The sequence below is a fragment of the Gallinula chloropus genome (genome assembly GCF_964237585.1).
Source record: "Gallinula chloropus genome assembly, chromosome: 3".
NCBI classification, from domain to species: domain Eukaryota; kingdom Metazoa; phylum Chordata; class Aves; order Gruiformes; family Rallidae; genus Gallinula; species Gallinula chloropus.
Genome location: NC_140087.1, coordinates 80,842,913 through 80,861,835, shown reverse-complemented (window position 1 = coordinate 80,861,835; position 18,923 = coordinate 80,842,913). Strand labels below are relative to the sequence as shown.

Genomic DNA, 18,923 nt, shown 5'->3' with positions numbered 1-18,923 from the left:
ATTTCCCCTTGTCCTGTCACTAGCTTCCAGGGAGAAGAGACTGACCCCCACCTTACTACAACCAACTCTTCGGTAGTTGTAGAGAGCGATGAGGTCTTCTCTCAGTTTCCTCTTCTCTAGTCTAAATAATCCCAGCTCCCTCAGTCACTCCTCATAAGATTTGTCTTCTAAACCCTTCACCAGCCTTGTAGCCCTTCTCTTGCCACGCTCCAGCGTCTCAATGTCCTTCTTGTAGTGAGGGGTCCAAAACTTAACACAGTACTCCAGATATGGCCTCACCAGCTTTGAGTACAGAGGAAGGATCACCTCCCTACTGCTGCTGGTCCACTGTTCTGGCTACTAATCTTGAGGTGTCTGCTAGGAGACTTGGGTGTTGCTTACTGTGCTTGCCTTGGCTTAATTTGGCCTGATGTCATGAATGAGGTCTGTCCAGGTGCTACGGCCCTTAGCACCTCCTCCTCGCTTATCATACTCCATATCCAGAGCAGCAGGTATATTTGCATGGAGACAGCAGTTTTGGTGGGAAAGTAGGTCTTGAGGACTGTTGTGCAGTTCCTGGACACTGCAAGAAAGTCTTTTACATAGCTGTGTTGCTCCACATTATCTTCAATGTCAGTTGAAATCATCGACGTGATTCATTGGGGTTTTTAAGTAGCCAAGGCCCCATTTTTGGATGACAACCTGGAACACAGTAGCTGAAGCTTGCTAATGTAAAGCCTACACAAATCAGGCCAGCCCTTTTAAGCAAAATTGCATTTGGACAGGGAGCAAAGAAGAAAAAAATCAGAAGAGTAAATTCCTGCCAAAGAATAAGCTACAGTCCCGTGTGGCTCTCTAGCTAGCTTCAGATGTAGCATTCCTTCACAGTCCAACTTGGAGATGATGCCAATCACTCTGTTTCACTCTTGATACTTAGGAGACAGTGCTTGCTTATCTGTACCAGAGTGGGTTTTCCCCCAAGTCCCTAAAAGTCACTAGATACTCAATTTATATATCTATGTCTGCTAATGTTTTAGAAACAGGTTTTGTTCAAAGAGCGAGTTATCCGTGACTGAAGAGAGAGGATGGGTACCAGTAAGAAACTGCTTTGTTGTACATAGGGCTAGTAGGGCTGGATGGATGGTGGGACTCAACGATTTTGAAGATCTTTTTCAACCAAAACCATTCTATAATTCTGAAAAAGGATCTGGCTAAATGTGAACTGTAACATAGACATGCTTGATTCAAGATGCTGGATGCTTTTGTCTTTGTAAGCTACTATAGGCACATGGTCACTATATATATATACACACACATATATATACATATATACACATACTATTTGCTATTAATAAAACACTGTTTTACAGTATTAGAGGTCCCAAGTGCTCCTTAATGCAACACCTCTGCTAACCAGAGTCTCTGAACTGTGACCGTGCTCTGTTACAGCAAAGGTTTTTAAATGTGCTCTGGATATTTAGATGATCAATATCCCTTAAAATAAGTGTGTTTCCAGCATTTAAATTTTGAGGAAGAGAAAATGTTGAGTTTTTCCTGTTCTCTAGCACTATTAGGAAGAATACTTTCCATAGTCTGTAGCCCTTGCGTGTTAGAGCCCTTCTTTCCTGGGTGTTTGAAAAGAGCTGAAAAACCCTGTGAGTTTGAATACTATCATAATATATTAATAAAAATAAATGGCACACTCAACATTTTACAGTGACTGTAAGATCTCATTAAAATGGATGGCTCATGCCAACAGACACAAGTGAGATGTGGAAACTTATGTTTCTTCTCAGGTGAAACTCCATCGTCCTTTCCCTTTTGAGATGGCAGTGTCCTTGGAAGGCTCCCAAAGTTTTGATTCTGATTGAAAATGCTTTTTACCATAAAAATATGAGGTGTTTGCCATTTGGCATGGCTTGCCTAGAAGCTTATAGGAAATATTTCCTGCCTGAAGTGAACTAAATGTCTTAAGCTGCAGTATCTTTTCTGAAACCCATTCTGAAAGGTGGTTTTCCATTGCACACATTTTCTTGCCCCCCCAAAATTGTATACAATGTTTGTTTTCTCTGTGCACTTGTACAGATGATAAAACAGGTATGATAACTGCATTAGAATGACAAGCATTTCTGAGTCAAACATACTGGATTCTGCTTTATTTGGTTGATAATCCTTACTCCACAAAATATTCTGCATCTCATTGTCCTTGGGCATGTGATATTTCCGCCTGGATTAACTGATACTGAGCAAGCTCTTTTAGGTACGCTACTTAAACACAACATATTTACCTTCCTGTGTTTTCCCTCACTGACTCCTCATCATTCAGTAAGCATTTATTTTGGATATTGCACAGGATATACCATCCTCTGTTTATGTTCAGATTTCCCTGTGTCCTATTAAAATACACACATTCAAGGGTAGAGCAATGAATTCTACTCTATTCCGTTGTTACTAAGTTTTCTGTTTCTTTTTCAAGAATGTGTTGCCAAAGCTTGTTTTGGTTTGTGGCCAGGTAACTGTCTAATTACAGAAAGTAGTTGAGCAAGTATAACTGTGGGCAGAATCGGATCCATTATGTTTTCCTTTGAGTTTAGAAATCTGAAATGAGGTTTGAACACAACCAGATATTCTCCTGGTTTGAGTTTAAAGGATTTAAGCAAGTAGAAAACAAATGCATTGCAAGAATGTTTTCTAGTGCTGTTAGTTGTAGCACTGCCAAGCTTTTTTGGACACTCACCCCAAGTTTTTCATTGCTTACTCTGATGTCATTGCTTGGTTCTGCCTTTGGCTTCTGTAACTGTTCTTCCGCATCCTTATCAGTTATGCTTAAAATACTTGTTGACCATTATATTGCTGCCACTTCAGCTTTACTTCTTTGATCTTTCTTCTTTTGGTGTATATTGTAACATATGTAAGTATCCATCATACCTAAATAATCTTCTGGATACAGATATGTTTCTGATACTGGTAGGCAAAAACTAGTGATATGAGACTGGGCGCAAGGTCAGTGGTCCTATTAACATTCTTGATGTTGTCAATAGTGAAGTAAATTAAGCATAAGTTATGTCCATTAAATCTATAGGATTGGCTGTATGGTTGGTATAGTTATGGATACATATGCTGATAAATTCAATGCCATGCGCATTGACCTCTTTCATCAATGAATTGATAGTAAAATGTCCTGCTAATCAATTACTTTTTTCCCCAACCATTTTGGTGCAGCTACATCCAGCTGCCTCGCTGTTCTTTGCATCTCGTCTGCTTTTCAAGATGATGGATTTCTAAGCATCACCTTCCCAATTCAGCTCTGTATTCTGGATTTTTCTTTGCTTGAATGATTAGCTACCTAGCTTGAATTATTATTTGGTTTTTTTCTCATTTGATTTCCTTCCCATTTACCTGGCTCATTACAGTTTTATCGGCATGTTTTGATAACAGCTCCCAGAGAACTGTCTGTTCTTTAAACCCTGTGTTGTTGATCCTACTTTTTCAGATTATTAAAGACTGTAAGAAACTAGACCTACTGCTGATCAGCGTGGCAGCCTCTGGTCTTGTTTTGTGCAGTTCAGCTTTCAAATTCAAAGACGCTCTGATGTTATAGTCTTAGCGTGGTTTATTTCTCTGTGCTTTCTGTAGATTAGTTTTTCCAATAAGACAAATTTTAACTTAGAAACTATTAAATGCTTCACTGATACTAAGATGCAGCGATTCAGCTGTAACCTTTCCTCTACTTATTAACTTGATAAAACTGTCTGACTAGTACAAATTTCTCCCCTTGCTGATCACTGAGAAAATGGTTAAACTGGAGGAGTTACTGATGACTTCTGCTTGTGTAAAGGGTGGTTAGTACGTAGATATTTTGAAGTATCTGCATATCCTGATCTGAGGCCTGAAAGTCACAGAATCAGAGTCACAGAATTGTAGGGGGTGGAAGGGACCTCCAGAGATCATTGAGTCCGACCCTCCTGACAAAGCAGGTTCCCCAGGACAGGTTGAAACAGGTCAGCGTCCAGACGAGTCTTGAATATCTCCAGAGAAAGAGACTCCACACCCCCCTGGGCAGCCTGTCCCAGGGCTCTGTCACCCTCACTGGAAAAAAGTTCTTCTGCATATTGGTGCGGAACTTCCTGTGCTCCAACTTGAGACCATTGCTCCTTGTCCTATCTCCACAGACCATTGAGAAGAGGCTGGCCATTTCCCCCTGTGTCCTACACTTGAGCTATTTATAAATATTACTCAGATACCCTCTTAGTCTATTCTTCCTGGTGTTTTTTTCTAAACTAGAGCAGCAGTGACGTTCCTGGGGTAAAGTCCAGTAACGCAATTGTATGGTTGTGGCATTTTCAGTCTGGGCTGATCCTGTACTGTATTTCCTTCTTGGGATGACTTTGCTATTAAGAGGATGTGGCTTGAACTATACAGCCCTGTCCAGCCCTTGCTTTCAAAACTGAACGCAGACAGAAATTCCAGTTACACTGTAGCATTATAGTAATAGCACACGTGTCTGGAAAGCCAAACAGGTTTCAGCATCGCTTCCAAAATCACTTAGATGCAAATGCAGCAAGTGTTATCAGAGTGGCTGTGGCACATCATGTTCCACACAGTGTGAATTTTATGTAAATTCGTCCTTGTGAACTTCTCCGCTGGCTCGCAAAGCTCGAAAGCATAGAGTAGCTAATGTGTGCCCAGTGTCAAGAGACGTGCTGGGGGTATACACATCCTGCTCTACACTGTGCATGGAAATTTTAAGACCTAATGAGCTGTAAAGTGTAGTGCTAGCTTGTGAAATAGAATTCCCAGTGGGGCATATTGCACAGATCTCTCGCAGGATTATAGACTATCTGCTTTACTTGGCGGATTTTAATCTTTGAGTTGAGAGGACTGCTCAACTGCATGGGATTACAGTGAATGTGATTAAAGTTACAGATTGCATTGGAATAGACCTGATTTTGCTGTCAGACAAAATACTAATGTAATTCTGTGTTGCTGGCTGAGAGATGTGAGGTGCCAGTTAATTGTCTCTTCTTCTTTTGTGTTTGTTTGTTTTCTTTTTTACTTTAATAACATCTCTTGGCATGTTTGTGCCTTTCTCATTACATGACAACTGAGTGGATAGCAGCATGGGTGTAACAAATGGAAGGCGCTATTTAGCTTTGCAAATTGTGATTCTGTGAAATATATGGAAAGAAATCATTAAGATACACATTACAGATAAACCTGTTCACTGCTTACAAGCAAAATCACGTTTTAATTGCCTTACAAAACATCCACAAATTCTAAGGGACAGCAAAGGCTGATGCTGAAGTTCCAAGATTGAAGTAGAAGCAAGAGTTTGCTCTGACTGCTGTCAGTTGTTCCTCTCTCAATTTGTCTCCTATTTTGTCCCAAGGCTTTGCCCAAAGGATTCAAACATTCCTGAGAGGAAGTTAGGCAGATCTGAGCACACTGGAGGACAAAGGAAAATTGAGGAGCACTCAAGTATCTTCGCATATACTGCTCGCCAGTTTAAATAAGAAGGCTGGAGTTTAGGTCAAGCAGTTGGGTTGAGACATTTGCAGGATTACCTATGCTTTAATATTTCCTCCTGACAGTGCTGGGGTTTTGGCCTTTATCCTGGGCTTCTGTAGAGGACACTGAGCTGGTGAAGAAGCTTTTTTCAAAGCTCAGCCCTACTTTGAGCCCTCATGTCTCTTATCTTGTGCTTGGCACAGTGCTGCAGGTGTTGAGTGAGCACGGGTTTGTTTACATCCTTGAGTTGATGAGCTGGCAAGCTCCCAGGGACCCAGGAGCTTTTCCACATCCAGAACAATGTGCTGGTCATGCTGGCACACTAGAGAGATTGGGAAAGGAGGAACTTGTGGAGTTAAGCAGCAGGGGAAAGATTGTTGTGACAAAAGCAGCCTGTGTTTTTGCCAGCCCTCGAAACTGTGTGAGAGGAGTTTTACAGAAGGCTATTATCTATGTCTGTGACTGCACAGGAGACCATGTAATGCCCTGGGCCTGCACAAGGACCGTCACAGGCCCTGCTCAGAAAAATGTGCTAGGTTCTTTTGGTCTAGTCAAAGATGATTATGAAAAGCCTTGTAATAACACAGGAAGTCTTCAAATAGAGGGGCCTCTGAGAAGTATATTCATAAAGTACAATCTGTCCTACCAACCAGTTCAACTGACTGGCAGGGTTTCTTCTTTCTTAACAAAGTTGCAAACACCATCTTCCAGGAATGGGAAGAGTCAAAATCTCATAAACTGCAGGAAAAAAAAACATTTTGATTGATGAATGTAGACAATATCCGGGAACCCTGAAGAATATACTTCATTACCCCTATAGATTTTGTTGAGTTTTCAATATGTCCTTTGCCAGCATTTTGCCGCCTCTCTGCAGACAGCTTCCAAGAAAAAGAATTTGGGATGACAGAAGTGACTTCTGTTGTCTTGTAGAGCTGACAAATGTTGACCACAAAGGAGCTGTGTTTCTTACAGGCAAAGTAACAGTTGCATTTTTATGTGCTTTTCTTTAAGCTGTCATCCAGGAACATTTACATCTTTGATCCAAAGTAATAGATTTTGAAAGCTAAGGGGTCATGTAACTGTAGCTAATAAGGAAATATTGTGAAATACCCAGGCCTTGCCACTTTTTCTTTTTTTTTTTTCTTTTTTTTTTCCATCCCTTCTAACTGTTTTGGATGGGATGTAGAAAAAGATTAAGCTGCTGCGCAAGCTCTTCACATGTTTCATGTAATAAAGCTGATCACAGCCTAGGAAATTGAACAGAATCTTTCAGCATCCTTATTAAATATAGTACTCTTCTAGTAGAAAATTACTTCTCCTTTCTACCGAATTTCAGTGAAAAAATAAATCAGATTTGGTTGACTTCACTTGACTGTCAATCTGGTGGTAGTTCTTTGATGTCTGCATGAATTTCACCACCAAACAGGTTGTATTGAGCAGCCATTCAAGGCATCTCTTGCTAAGGAGCTGCTTTGCACTTTGCTGCAGGTGAAACACTGAATCCTGGGGACATTTTTGGAGTCCCCTTTATGGGCTTCCTCTTCCTTTCTGCAATAAAGGATGAGGTTTGGAGGCAGCAGGTGGGACAGTCACTGACAAACTCCCTGCCAAGCAGCTAACAGATGAAATTCAGCTTCTAAATTAAAAGCGGAGAAGGGGAATTGCAGGCATGCCGCAAAAGGATTGCTGGCACGTGTAACTAAAGTGTAAGCAGAGCGTAAATCCACGGTGCAGAAAAGCACCACAAGGATAAAGCCAGAACCTGATTTGAATAGGTCTGAGCTTGTATTTAGATTTGTCTTGTGAAACAATGGAAAGGGAACTTCACATGGGTAAGTGTGTAGTCAAGGGTATTACGCCATGCATTTTACACTGAGAATGTCATGGGTAAAATGGTCAAAAGGTGTGGAAGAGTCAAGGTCCCTTTCTGTTAGAAGCTTCCTTCCCATTTGGAGAACAGATTTTGGAAAGTATGTACGTGAACAAATTTGGATAGAGGCATGTAAGAGTGTTTCCAGACTTCCTAGTGCCTCTAGGCTTTTTAAGGTTTTTATTCAAGTTTTAAGACTTACACAAGAGTTTCTATAATTTATAGACAAGTGTTTGGCTACAGGTTTATCATATGGAAGTATTGGGATAGTCTGTGATTAAGAATACATTAGATACTTTCGTATTTCTCCTCAACACTTGCTCTTTTAGTTTGCAAACCCATTCCATTGCACAATAAAAACATTAAAATTGTTTTGTTATTTATTTGGCTAGCACAAACTTTAGCCAGTGGCTTATGTGTGCTTCAACAATCAAATATTCTGCAGCTGACATTCATCACAAATTTTTTCAGTCTAATGAGTCCAGAGGAGAAAAAACCCACCCATGTTAATGATCAAATGCAGCATATGAGCATCTTACATTCTGTGTAGGCGCTGGGTGGCTTTGACACACTTTGCAAGTCATCCAGCTGTGGCACATTATGCCTTGGCTTCTCAGCGCTGTGTGCTGAGACAGCAGTCGACCCGTGAGCAGAGGTGGGTTTGTATTCGGCTGGAAATGAAGCAGTTGATTAGAATATCCTCAGTTTTGGCTTTCATATTGAATTGGGGCATGGGCAACCAGGTTCTCTGGGGTTTCTGTATGGAGAGGCTAGGGCCACCCCAGGCCGGTTCCAGATTGTTCCGGGAAGCTCTGGCTGGCTCAGCATAGCCCACAGCACAGGCCCTCAGGGGGAAGTAGGATTAAGGAAGGGCAAAACGCCACTGGCAGCGAGGAGCGTGGAGAAGAGCTTGAGAGACAAAGTGCCCAGAGAGGGCCTGCGAGCCCTGAGGGGAGAGGAGGCAGTGTAGGCCCAGGCCTAGGCCAGCTGGCCCGTATAGCAGAAGGCGATCCTGTGGCACTGTGGAAAGCTGTTAAGCATTTAAATAGAGCACACACCAGAGGAAAAAGGAGTCATTTTTATGTTTGTGCGTTTAAGTGTTTTAATACAGCACTACTGAGTGACCCCCTGGGGAAATTCTAATTAATCAGATAAATTAGAGAAGACAGATTTGAGGGGAAAAAAAAGAAAGGTAGATTTTAAGCCCCACAGAGGAAAACACCTTCAGTGAGTACCGTAGCTTTAGTGTAGCTTCCACATGGTTACAGCTGTGTTTGCTCTTCTCGATCTGGCTTTGCTGACATAGCTAAAGGGAGAGTCAGCTGGAATCTCCTCTTTCTTTGCATTGCACTTAGATTATTTAGCAAGGTCTTGAACCAAACATTACTGAAGTAGATGGCAGCATTTCAGTAAAACACTAGTGAGCTTTGGGTCTGCCTCCATCTTAGAAGTGACATCAGATCAAATTTAACATGGCAACGGTGAGTAAAAAAGACAAGCCAGTTAATTCCACGATTTAAAGTATATAAAGTACACCAGTTATTTTGAAAGTTTCATCAAAGACCTAGGGTTCAGATGATTTTAAGGCAATTATGTGTAAGCAAAGGAGAAAAAAAAAGAGAAGAAAAAAAATGTTTCTGTCCTGTCCCTGTGTCTTTGCTCAGTGTTTCTTTTCACTCTAACTTTTTATGTCTAATCATATCATTAAATCTTCCTATCTGAAAAGAAAAGGTGACAGCTGTAATGGAAAGAAATGATCACAAATTATTTTTTTCTTGGCAATGTCTGCGGTAAATTTGTAATATGCCTAAGAAAACAGGGAACAAATTTTACCAATAAATTGAGGCTTTTTCTGTTTGGATGACTGTCCACTGAGGATCATCCTCACTGCAGTCAGTCTCGGAATATCATTGACATTGGTCACAAACAATCTACTCTTTAATATCCAGGATACAAAGTCCCTTTGACATCTGCCATCTCAGTTCCACAGTCAAACTCTCACTGGTACAATATCAGCTGTAATTGAACTTGCAAATTGCTTTGCTTTCAGAAATGCTGACTACTTAATTATGATGGGGAAAATAGCATTCTCTAGCCATAAGCTCAGACAACTGTGTAACTCAGAAACTATGTAATTATACACGTGAATAATACTTGCTATGATTTATGTTAATACTAGTGTCAATATGCAGAAGGACCACTCTGCAGATCTTGTCTTCCTTCAGTGTGGAAGGGAGCAAAGAAGGAGAATGATCCACAAAATAGAGAGAAGGGAGGAGATGAGGGTCTGGGCCTTACTTCCTTTTATCCCTGAGGTTTTCAACATCACCCAAGCAGACTTCAAGAGATTGTGCAGTTCAACTCCCAGTTTAACCACCAGGTTTTCCATGGGGTATTGTTCCATCAGTTAATTTATCTTCAGCTTCAACTCTCCATCTGAAAATCAAGGGCTGCAAGGACCCTGTTTTCCAGATATACCCTGAGGATTAAGCACAGAAATCACTTTGACATGCTTGAGTACTATATCTACATGAATTGGCATGAGTATCTGTATAACAAAATGGAAACCTTTCTGAACACTGTTATGATTTTGATGCCACAGTTGTTTTGAGGAATTGTGCATATGAGAACACCTTTGTTTCATTTGAGCCTGGAGCAGGATTGCAGCACAACTTTAAGCCTTCTAATCTGGCTGAAAGGAATGCAGTCAACATGGAGATACTAAAAGTGACTCTGGATGAGCTATCTCAAACGTCAGAAGCTGCATATCACTATAATGTGACATGGCTTTACAGGTTTCCTCTGTAGCAGCTCTTCCATTCAAATCTTAGCTATTTTTTCTTGTAGGATGTTGCTTGTGTGCTATGAATTTACACCACAGGCCCCATTTATATCCCAGTGGAGAATGTTTCTTTTAAGTGGATTTTAGTTCAAGGTAGTGCCATGATAGTGCCTGATACTGCTTAGATTTGTAATGCCCCTCTGGTAGATTCACGCAGCGGATAGGTTGTTCATACATTCTTAGTTTCATGAAAAACCTCAATGGTGGTTTTTACTGGTTTTCTCCATCTTGTATTTTTTTCTTGTGAAAAGTACATCGGCCTCTGCCTGTGGATGATTAATTACTCTGTAAAAAAGCAGCTGTGGAGCCTGACAAGATTGTGCTCGGATTACAGTCTTAAAATAGTGGATATACTTCATGTTTTTCCTTCCAACACTCTTACAATTGTTGTCATAAGAATGAATGATAATTGCATTGCTGTGTATTGTCACAACATCCCTTGTCATGTGAATAGCTTCATTTAGTGCTACCATCTTGGATGGTTATGAAAATGAAGCATCTGAATTTAAGACTGGTACATCTTTTCCTCTCATCAGGCCCCAAATCCTATGATCCAAGTACAGACTTTAAGTAAATGCTTTACATGCTATATTTGCATCACGTGGTTGCAAGCTTTACAAAAATGATGCAGGGTTGCCCATTACTGTTTCACATACTAGAAAAATATCTGTGAATTTATAAGTTTAAGGACAAAAATGAGAGAATAGCAGACTTGAGTAGAGCCAAAGTCTTCCATTTTTAAATGCCATAGTCAATCAATTAAGGTGTTGGGTTGTTTAATGTGGATACTTTGCAGTTTGGGTTTTTTTTAATATGGATACTATGCAGAAGGTTTTGGGTTGAAGACATTTTTACTGTTGGGAGTTACCAGGAATGTAGCTACTTCAAGGTTCTTCAGAGATACAGGAGAGCTGTTTTACTACAGGCAGTAACTTAATTATTGAATTCCATGTGGTGAGTAGATGAAATCTAGACATAACAACAACAACAATAACAAAAAAAAAGGAAAGAAAAAATCTCCTGGTTTTTTTTAGTTAAGCATTGATCTTCAAATATAGACTACTAGACCTATTTAATTTTTTCTAGTCTAAATGTACAGCTCAACACCCTAAAATCACTTTATGTAGAAGGCATGACAGAGAAATTCACCCTCACTGAGATCAATAGTGATATTTAAGCTGAGGATAGGACTCAGCTCTCTAATTTGCCAGCAGCATATGAAATGATCATTTATGCTGCCACTCCAATGAGCTATGAATTGGAAGACAAATAGAACAATTGCAAAGCTTAGTTCACACTTGAAAGTTGGTTCTTTGAGTTTGCTTTACTTTGCAGTTTGGTTGCATTCACAGATGCTCACAGAATCATAATCAAAAGAGGTCAAAGTTAGCTGTTTCTTTGTGTGGCTGTTTACTGGTTTCTTGGTTACCTCTGGAAAAGATGCTTTATTTTGTCCCCAGAAGATCCCTTTCATTTATAGGCTTTGATTTATTTTCTCTGCTCTTATAGCCCTCTGTAACTCTTATTCCCCTGTATTCCTGATTATCTGTAGACACTGATTATGAAATGATTTATCTTTGGTATAGGTAAAGGGACGTGTATCACCTGCAACTTAAATGGGTGAAAATGAAGTAATCATAACAAAAGTGTATATGAACAGCTAGTTGAAGGCCAGTCAGATGATTGTATGGTCATTCACACACACCTTTGTGGAAGTATATATTCAATGTGACATCTGTACGTCACAAAATCTGTACTTGAAATTAATTGGTGCTTTCTCTGGATCTGTGTTTCTCTCAGGACAGATATCAGTGGATGGATTTATGCGATATCTGAGTGGAGAAGAAAACGGTGTTGTTCCACCTGAGAAACTGGATTTAAATGAAGATATGTCTCAACCACTGTCACACTATTTCATCAATTCCTCACACAACACCTACCTCACAGGTACAGTATTGGAGAGATCTGATTTCTTATCTTGCAAAAATTCATAGCACGGAATTTGCAGTGATACTGTAAAAGGTACAAAAACCACCAGCAGCAGTACTTGATGATGGAGCTTAGTCTTCAGTGAAGCAAGGGTAGCACTTTGTTGTCCTAGCTGCTTCACACATACATCAAATATACTGTTATTAACAGGTGAGCAGCAGTTGTCTTTTTTCAGATAAGATCTGGTCTGAAGCCCACTGAAGTCCATGGAAAAAGTTGAAACTTAGATATTCAACTTAGATAGGATTCCAGATTAAGCCCCTTTTTTGGGGAAAAGAGGGAATGTTGTACTTTTTATGACAACCATGGATAGCCAAACAACCGCATGAAGCAGAACATGGGAAACATCTCTGTAGCTAATAAATTTTCTCCTAAACATTAAATCTGACATTTTGTTGAGCTCCATGAAATTCCCTTTGATTCAGAGATTAGAGAGGTCCTGGCATGGCACATAGCTTTCTGACAGCCCATTCATATCTGTGAGGAATGGAAATCTGGTCTCTGACTATATCTAATGTCTGAGCTGAAATTTTGAGGTACTATCATCTTTTCAGAAAGGCTGAGTGCCCAGAAGCTCCTTTTAATTTGAATTAGAGTTAATGAGTCTGAAGTATTTTGTTTCCACAGGAAAGTCAACAATGCTTTAAGATTCAAAAAGAAAAAAAAAGGACAATTTAGGAATATATCTGTTGGCACTCATTTTCTGGTCTAAGATGTGGTTAACTTGTGAGAAATAATTGTAAATTTTGAATTTTAGTTTTGCTTATATAGGAACAAAAGTTTTTGACAGATGTGCATAAGGAGTTATCTCCTGTTTGATTTGTTTTTTGTTAATCATTTAGCATTATGTTTAAAAAAAAAGGTAATGCTACAGGGTATGCTAAAAATGAGGCTCATGAAATAAGCTTTTTTATGTTATTAACAGACTTGCCTTAGCTGACCAAGTTCTTCAGAATGGCAATATACCAAAAGATAAACAAAACCATGCAATGGTGATGCCCAGCTTAAACAGAGTGTGTGGTAGTTACTTTCATCTGTTTTGTGTTTGTTATAGCACTTTCTACAGCACCTTCTAGTGCTTTCATAAAGTGAATGAATTGTCATTGTTTCCTCAAGACACCATTTCTCAGATGTTTATGTCTTGGCGGTAAAATGTGGTTTGTGATAAAACTTGTCCTATAAGTATTCAGCTTGACAGCTGGTTTGTTTCTCTGAATTACAAGAAATGAAAATGAAAATGGCCCCTTCTAAGCTGTGATTCCAATATTCAGAAATTTATGCTCTTCAGAAGAGTGTAGACATGTCCAGAGCAAAACCTATTTTTAGTTATGATGTTTCGCAGGCCTCTTACCTTCAGTACAGACTTTCTCGGTGGGGATAAGGACCCACTTAAGCCAAATGCAGCGGCTTTATACAGATTTTCTGGAAGAAAACAGTTAAGCTGTTGTAGAAATGTGGGAAGCATAGGCCCACAGTGAGGACAGTGCAGTTTAAAGTTGGTCTGAAGAGGTAAAATACAGCTCTCCCCTCTACCAGCATGAATTTAGTATGTACAGCCAGTACTGTAGCGGAAGATTTTTATCATGGCTGCTCAGGACAGAGTCATGTTCTTAAGGTCTAGAAGCACAGAAGCCAAAGGACAAAGAATCAAGGATGGGAATTCATGATTAGTCCAAACTACTCTATTTTTTTTTAATAGCATAACAAGTGACCTAATGTATTTAATAATTTTAGAAGGAAGGAAGTTTACCTTGAGACTTTCCAAATTTGCTTTGACTTGTTTCTTGAAAGTCTTCAAATCGTCTCAGATTGTATCTACAGGTTTCTTTGCCTGAATTTCTAAATCATTTCAGAAGGTACTTTTGGAAGTATGATCTTAACAACAGAATATTTCTGGTTTAGTAAAATGTGGGGAGCAGATCAGAGTAAACTCAGGGGACAGTACAAAATAAGTTTGAATCTCTTTCAAATTCCATTTCAGAGCATGTATTTTCACATTTACAGGCACAAAACACGTGCCCTTCCCTTTTAGTGGGTTCATTATGTTCAGTAAATGTGTGGCAGCTGGCCGACAATGGGATTAATGATTTGATTTTTATCTGTGTATTACAAAAACTGACAGCCGTAAATTTTGCTTTGAGGCTAGACCAGACACAGCAATCACATTGCCATTTGCTTTCTTCCAACAAGGACTTAGTAAAATTAATACAATTAGCAGTGGCAGACTATTCTTTTTCCCAAGAAGATTTCAAAAAGTCTACTCAGATACTCATGATTTTGGAAGCTTCAGTAGCACCTCTGTCCTCATTGGAGCTGTGAAATAGCAGCTAGTCGTGTAACAATCATTAGGACAATAAGAAAGCCAATCAGTGTAGCAATACTTTATGGTTACTGTACTTAACACCCTACAAATTATATCTCCCTTTGTCAGTTTTTTAAACCCAGAAAAAGCATGCAGCATGAAACAACATTATAGCATAAAAAGAAACATGTACACACTCTGAATTTATTTTTAATTACCCTGATCATTTTCCTAGCCTTTAGTAGAAACCCTTGGCAGTACATCAAGTCCTGATTATTTATTTAGAAGTGTTACTGCATTCTTTTTCTTAGGGAAATATAATTTTTAAGAACAAAGGTAAAGGTCCATGAAGAAAGAAGTGATTTACAGTGCACCTTGGCTTGCTTAAAGAAATGTCATCTTTTGGAAACTTTTTTTATTTACTGTCATCTCTTTTGCTCACTAGTGTCATATTTACTCCTTTGAACCCTTAATTTGCAGCCCTGCTTTTTTCCTGGTTTCTCACCAGTCTCACCTCAGGTTACTGCTGTTGTCACAGTGGGGGAGTTCCTTTGCAGCATTTCCCTCAGCAGCACCCAAAGACAAATGACGTATCGTTATCAGCACTGCACACTTTAATGGCTATGGGGCTTGTTGTTGTATATGTGAAATGCAAAGCATGAAAATCACAAGCTTGTTTTGTCTTTGGCTAACAGGAAAAAGAATAGCAGCAGTAAGTTGCAAAACTATCAGTTTAGCCAATGTAGGACTATCCCATTCACTTTCTGCTTCCCTGCTGAGGGTCCAGTACTTTCAGTTGTTTCTAGAAAAAAATCTCATGAGGGGCATGTTATCTTTTTATTATTGCTGCTGTGGCCTCTCTTCTACCATCCTCAAGCTTTTCTTGTCTCAGTAATTCCTCAGTCCTAACTGCTGCTGCCTTTTATCTGTGTCCAACACTTCCTTGAGACCTTCTTCACCTTCAAAACCTCCAAACAGTATCTTCACAGTTACCGAGATGACAGCACTGCATGAAAGGGAAGGAAAGCTGGGTGATGCCTGCCCTAAGCATGAATTTGTCCTACCACCAAGAGCAGGTTTTGCCTGCCTGCTTTGTGTCTCTGGAGCTGCACTGAACCAAGGTGATCTGCTGGCAAGACCCAAGGCTCTGCTCTCTTCCAGCCTGACCATGTGCTTCCTGATGGATGAGAGAGAAGTCCAAGAGCTCACAGAGCTCTTGCAGCACAGAGGAGCTGAGGTGAGGAGGAGCTGTAGCTGTTCTCCCACCAGCAGACCCAGACAAGCCTGTCCATCAGTCTAAGGCAGATAAACGCTGTTCTTCCTGGCACTGGGGTCACAGTTTATCTTAGCACAAAGACTGACAAGTAAAAAGGAGTAGTGGTTATTGTGCAGAGCTCTTGTCCATCAGCAGTTTGTGTGGGTATTTCTTTACCTTCCAGCTGTTGCTATTTTTCATTATTCCCCTGCAGAATATCATCAAACCTTGTGTAGCTCTGAGAAGAAGGGCTGAGTTCTCAGAGATTAATTTGAACATGATGACTTCATCTCTCAGGATGGAAGCTACAGACCACTGTCTGGGCTCTGTGGTGTGTTCAGCTGCTTCCACAGTTACAGTGTTGAATTGACTATAGCCATTTAAAAAATACCAAAAAAATCAGTGGAAGGAAAGCTGTTCTTGCTTTACAAAATGGAAAGATTGTCTGTGAGGAAGGTCTTAGATAGAACTTTCTAAGATACCAGTACAGTGCCCTGCTCTCAAGTAAACTTCTTGTACATAAAAACAGCTTCAATAAGATGGAAATTCCCATTTACCTGTCTCTCTTGCATCTTCTTCTGCTCCTAAGGAATACAAGGGTTCTCTTGACAGCTTCACCCATGCCACTTCCTTGTTTCTGAAGCCATAGTCTAAGCGAGGGAATTTCGACTTTTAAAAGTAGAGTGAAAACCTTCTAAAACAGTGAGGAAATAACTCATACGGATTGTATCCTAAAGGCAAAGTTAATTACTCTAATACAGATCAGCAACTGACACCAACATTTCTACAGGAAGCTTGCCTCTGGCAGAGGTGAACATAAAGAGTTTAAAAAGTATTGTTTGATGTCATCTAACTGGATTCTTCAAGAAGGAGAAGAAAAGTGAAGGTCATGGAAGTGTTTTGTTTCCTTTAAGTAACATTTCATTCACTGTGGCTTGGTGGGTTTTCAAGACCATCTGTGCCTCATTTTCCCCTTCAGGACAACTAGTTGGAGCATATTGAAATAAGAATGATGTTATTTGAAGACTCTTGAAATACAAGATATGTTATTTTCTAAACCCCTCTCTTTAAGGAGCATAGAACTGTGTTGAGGATTGGGTAACTGCTCTGACTCCAATAGCTGCATTTGAAGACCCTCAGATAGTTGAAATCTTTAAGACAAAGACACAGAGAGCTGACAGCAGTGGAAAAGCTCAGCAAGTAGGTGCCGGTGGGTCACACTCCCTCACTGCAGTGGGAGACACTCAGCTGATCATTCGGTGTGTCATTTTCAAGCCGATCCCACAGCTAGGGCGAGGGTTGCTACATGCCTGATAGTGTCCGTCGTGAAGCACGGGAGCTGCCGGGGCACAGCTAGTGGCTGAGCTGAAATAGGCCCTCCTGGCATATGCAAGTGTCGCATCTTCTGCTTGGGTGGGCCTGAATCTCTACTGACAGCAGGTGTGTTCCTGCTGCTGGCTGGAGCGAGCCTGACCGCACGTCCTGCTTTGGTCCAATATAAGGTGTTAAAAATAACAGCCATGGGGTGAGAGCCGTATTTTGACTTACAAGCAGTAGCAGAATATGTCACAGTGTGAGGTCTAATTTGCTCATCCTGTTCATGGCAAAGTATCTCGGAAGGAAAATAAATTCAGATAAATGTGCTGTGTCTAAAAAAAGCCTCAGCGACCAGCACCTTCTGTTGCTGCTGGAGTCAAGAGCCAGAATCCCAGCACTATGGGCCTCTTGAGTTTGCCTGCTGCAAACCACAGCCTGTGATCCGGAGCACCAATTGCTTTTCCAGGACTTGCCTGAAGGGAGGAGGTTTAGCATCTCGTGTTTGTGCAGGGCAAAAGGATTATGCAGGCACTTTATGCTGGGAGAATGTGGTACCGTGGGTGGACAAGGGAGCAGAAACAGCTTCTGTTTCTAGAGAAATGAAGAGTCAAGTGATTGCAAATACCTAGATCCAAATATCCCTGGTTTTAGGAGGATACATGTCATAAAATGTTAATGAGATTTTAAGTCTGTGTATTGCAGATAACTTGCACTTGGAACAGACTTTTGAATGAACCCAGCAAGGATGCACTTGCTGAGAAAAGTGCCACTTGAAGTTATGGAAGCGTGGAACTGGGAAACAGGGGTCATATCCTCAGCTTTTATCAATTAGCACAGGCTCATTTTGCTTAGTGTCCTGTCAGGTACCATTTGGCTCATTCTGTTTTTTAGAAAAGCAAGTCTTTGTCAAAATCTGTTTCTCCTTATCCAATATAGGATGGTAGGATACAGACATTTTTGTGTTACTGTAGATGCTCTATGTATTACGGAAGGGAATACAGAATGCTTTCAAGTTCCAGCATTAAAAAAAGTGATCTGTACTTGGGATATTAAAAATATCGTCCTGGAAGTGTTCCCTTTAGTGTCTGTGCTGGCAAATTGTAGAACGCATCTGTCAAAGGGATAGTTTGGAATAGAGGCAAATAGAGACTAACACAATACAAATTTATAAATAAGATGTGCACAAAATATTCTTAGTATTCTGTATTTCAGGTAAATAAGCTATTGAGGCTATTTAAATATTTGCTAGCAGTTTGCACTCTGGAAGTCTTTCTCAAGAGTGAATGCTTTGGAGGTTCAATATCCTCTTACCCTTCGCAGGAATCCTTCCAAAACGTCTGAGCCTTATTAATAAGGTAGCGTGGAGAAGTGTCATATGGCAAGCGATGCACGTCCTGATTTACTTAAGCACTTTTGAAGGTTAAGGATCTTGTGTAGCCATAATTACGGCCAGTAGTCTCTCAGGAAGTAGAATTTGTTAATCATAACATAGTTTCTTAATCAAAATTCAGTATGCTTTGAGGGAAAAGAAACACAACGTTAGAACAGTTTTTTCTAACTAAATGTAGTTATGTAGGCAGGAGAGTTCAGCAGATCCATTTGAGTGCCAGGTTTTCATAAGCAGGTATTTAGGGATGAGTATACAGAGGAATGTGCTGTTGTACCTTGACCCATGCTTGTTTGCAGCCTGCAAAGAAAAAAAAGCCATTTCTTGCCCCAGACGTTGGCATCTCACCAAAAAAGGGGAAACACTGGACAAAGTTAAAAAAAAAAAAAAAAAACAAGACATGTTGTCACTTTGCTGATTCCAGGAACTTCCAGCACTGGCTGAATTCTTCTGTTTTTAACATCTTTTTGTTAT

At 40.2% G+C, this 18,923-nt stretch overlaps 1 protein-coding gene across 1 annotated transcript in view; it reads left to right on the top strand.

Moving 5' to 3' along the window:
• Positions 1-18,923, top strand: part of PLCB1 (phospholipase C beta 1) — a 397,722-nt gene that overhangs the window by 264,060 nt on the left and 114,739 nt on the right. The window contains exon 10 of the mRNA XM_084261625.1: positions 12,000-12,146. Coding sequence (XP_084117751.1) covers positions 12,000-12,146 — 147 coding nt within the window. The remainder of the gene's footprint in view (positions 1-11,999; positions 12,147-18,923) is intronic.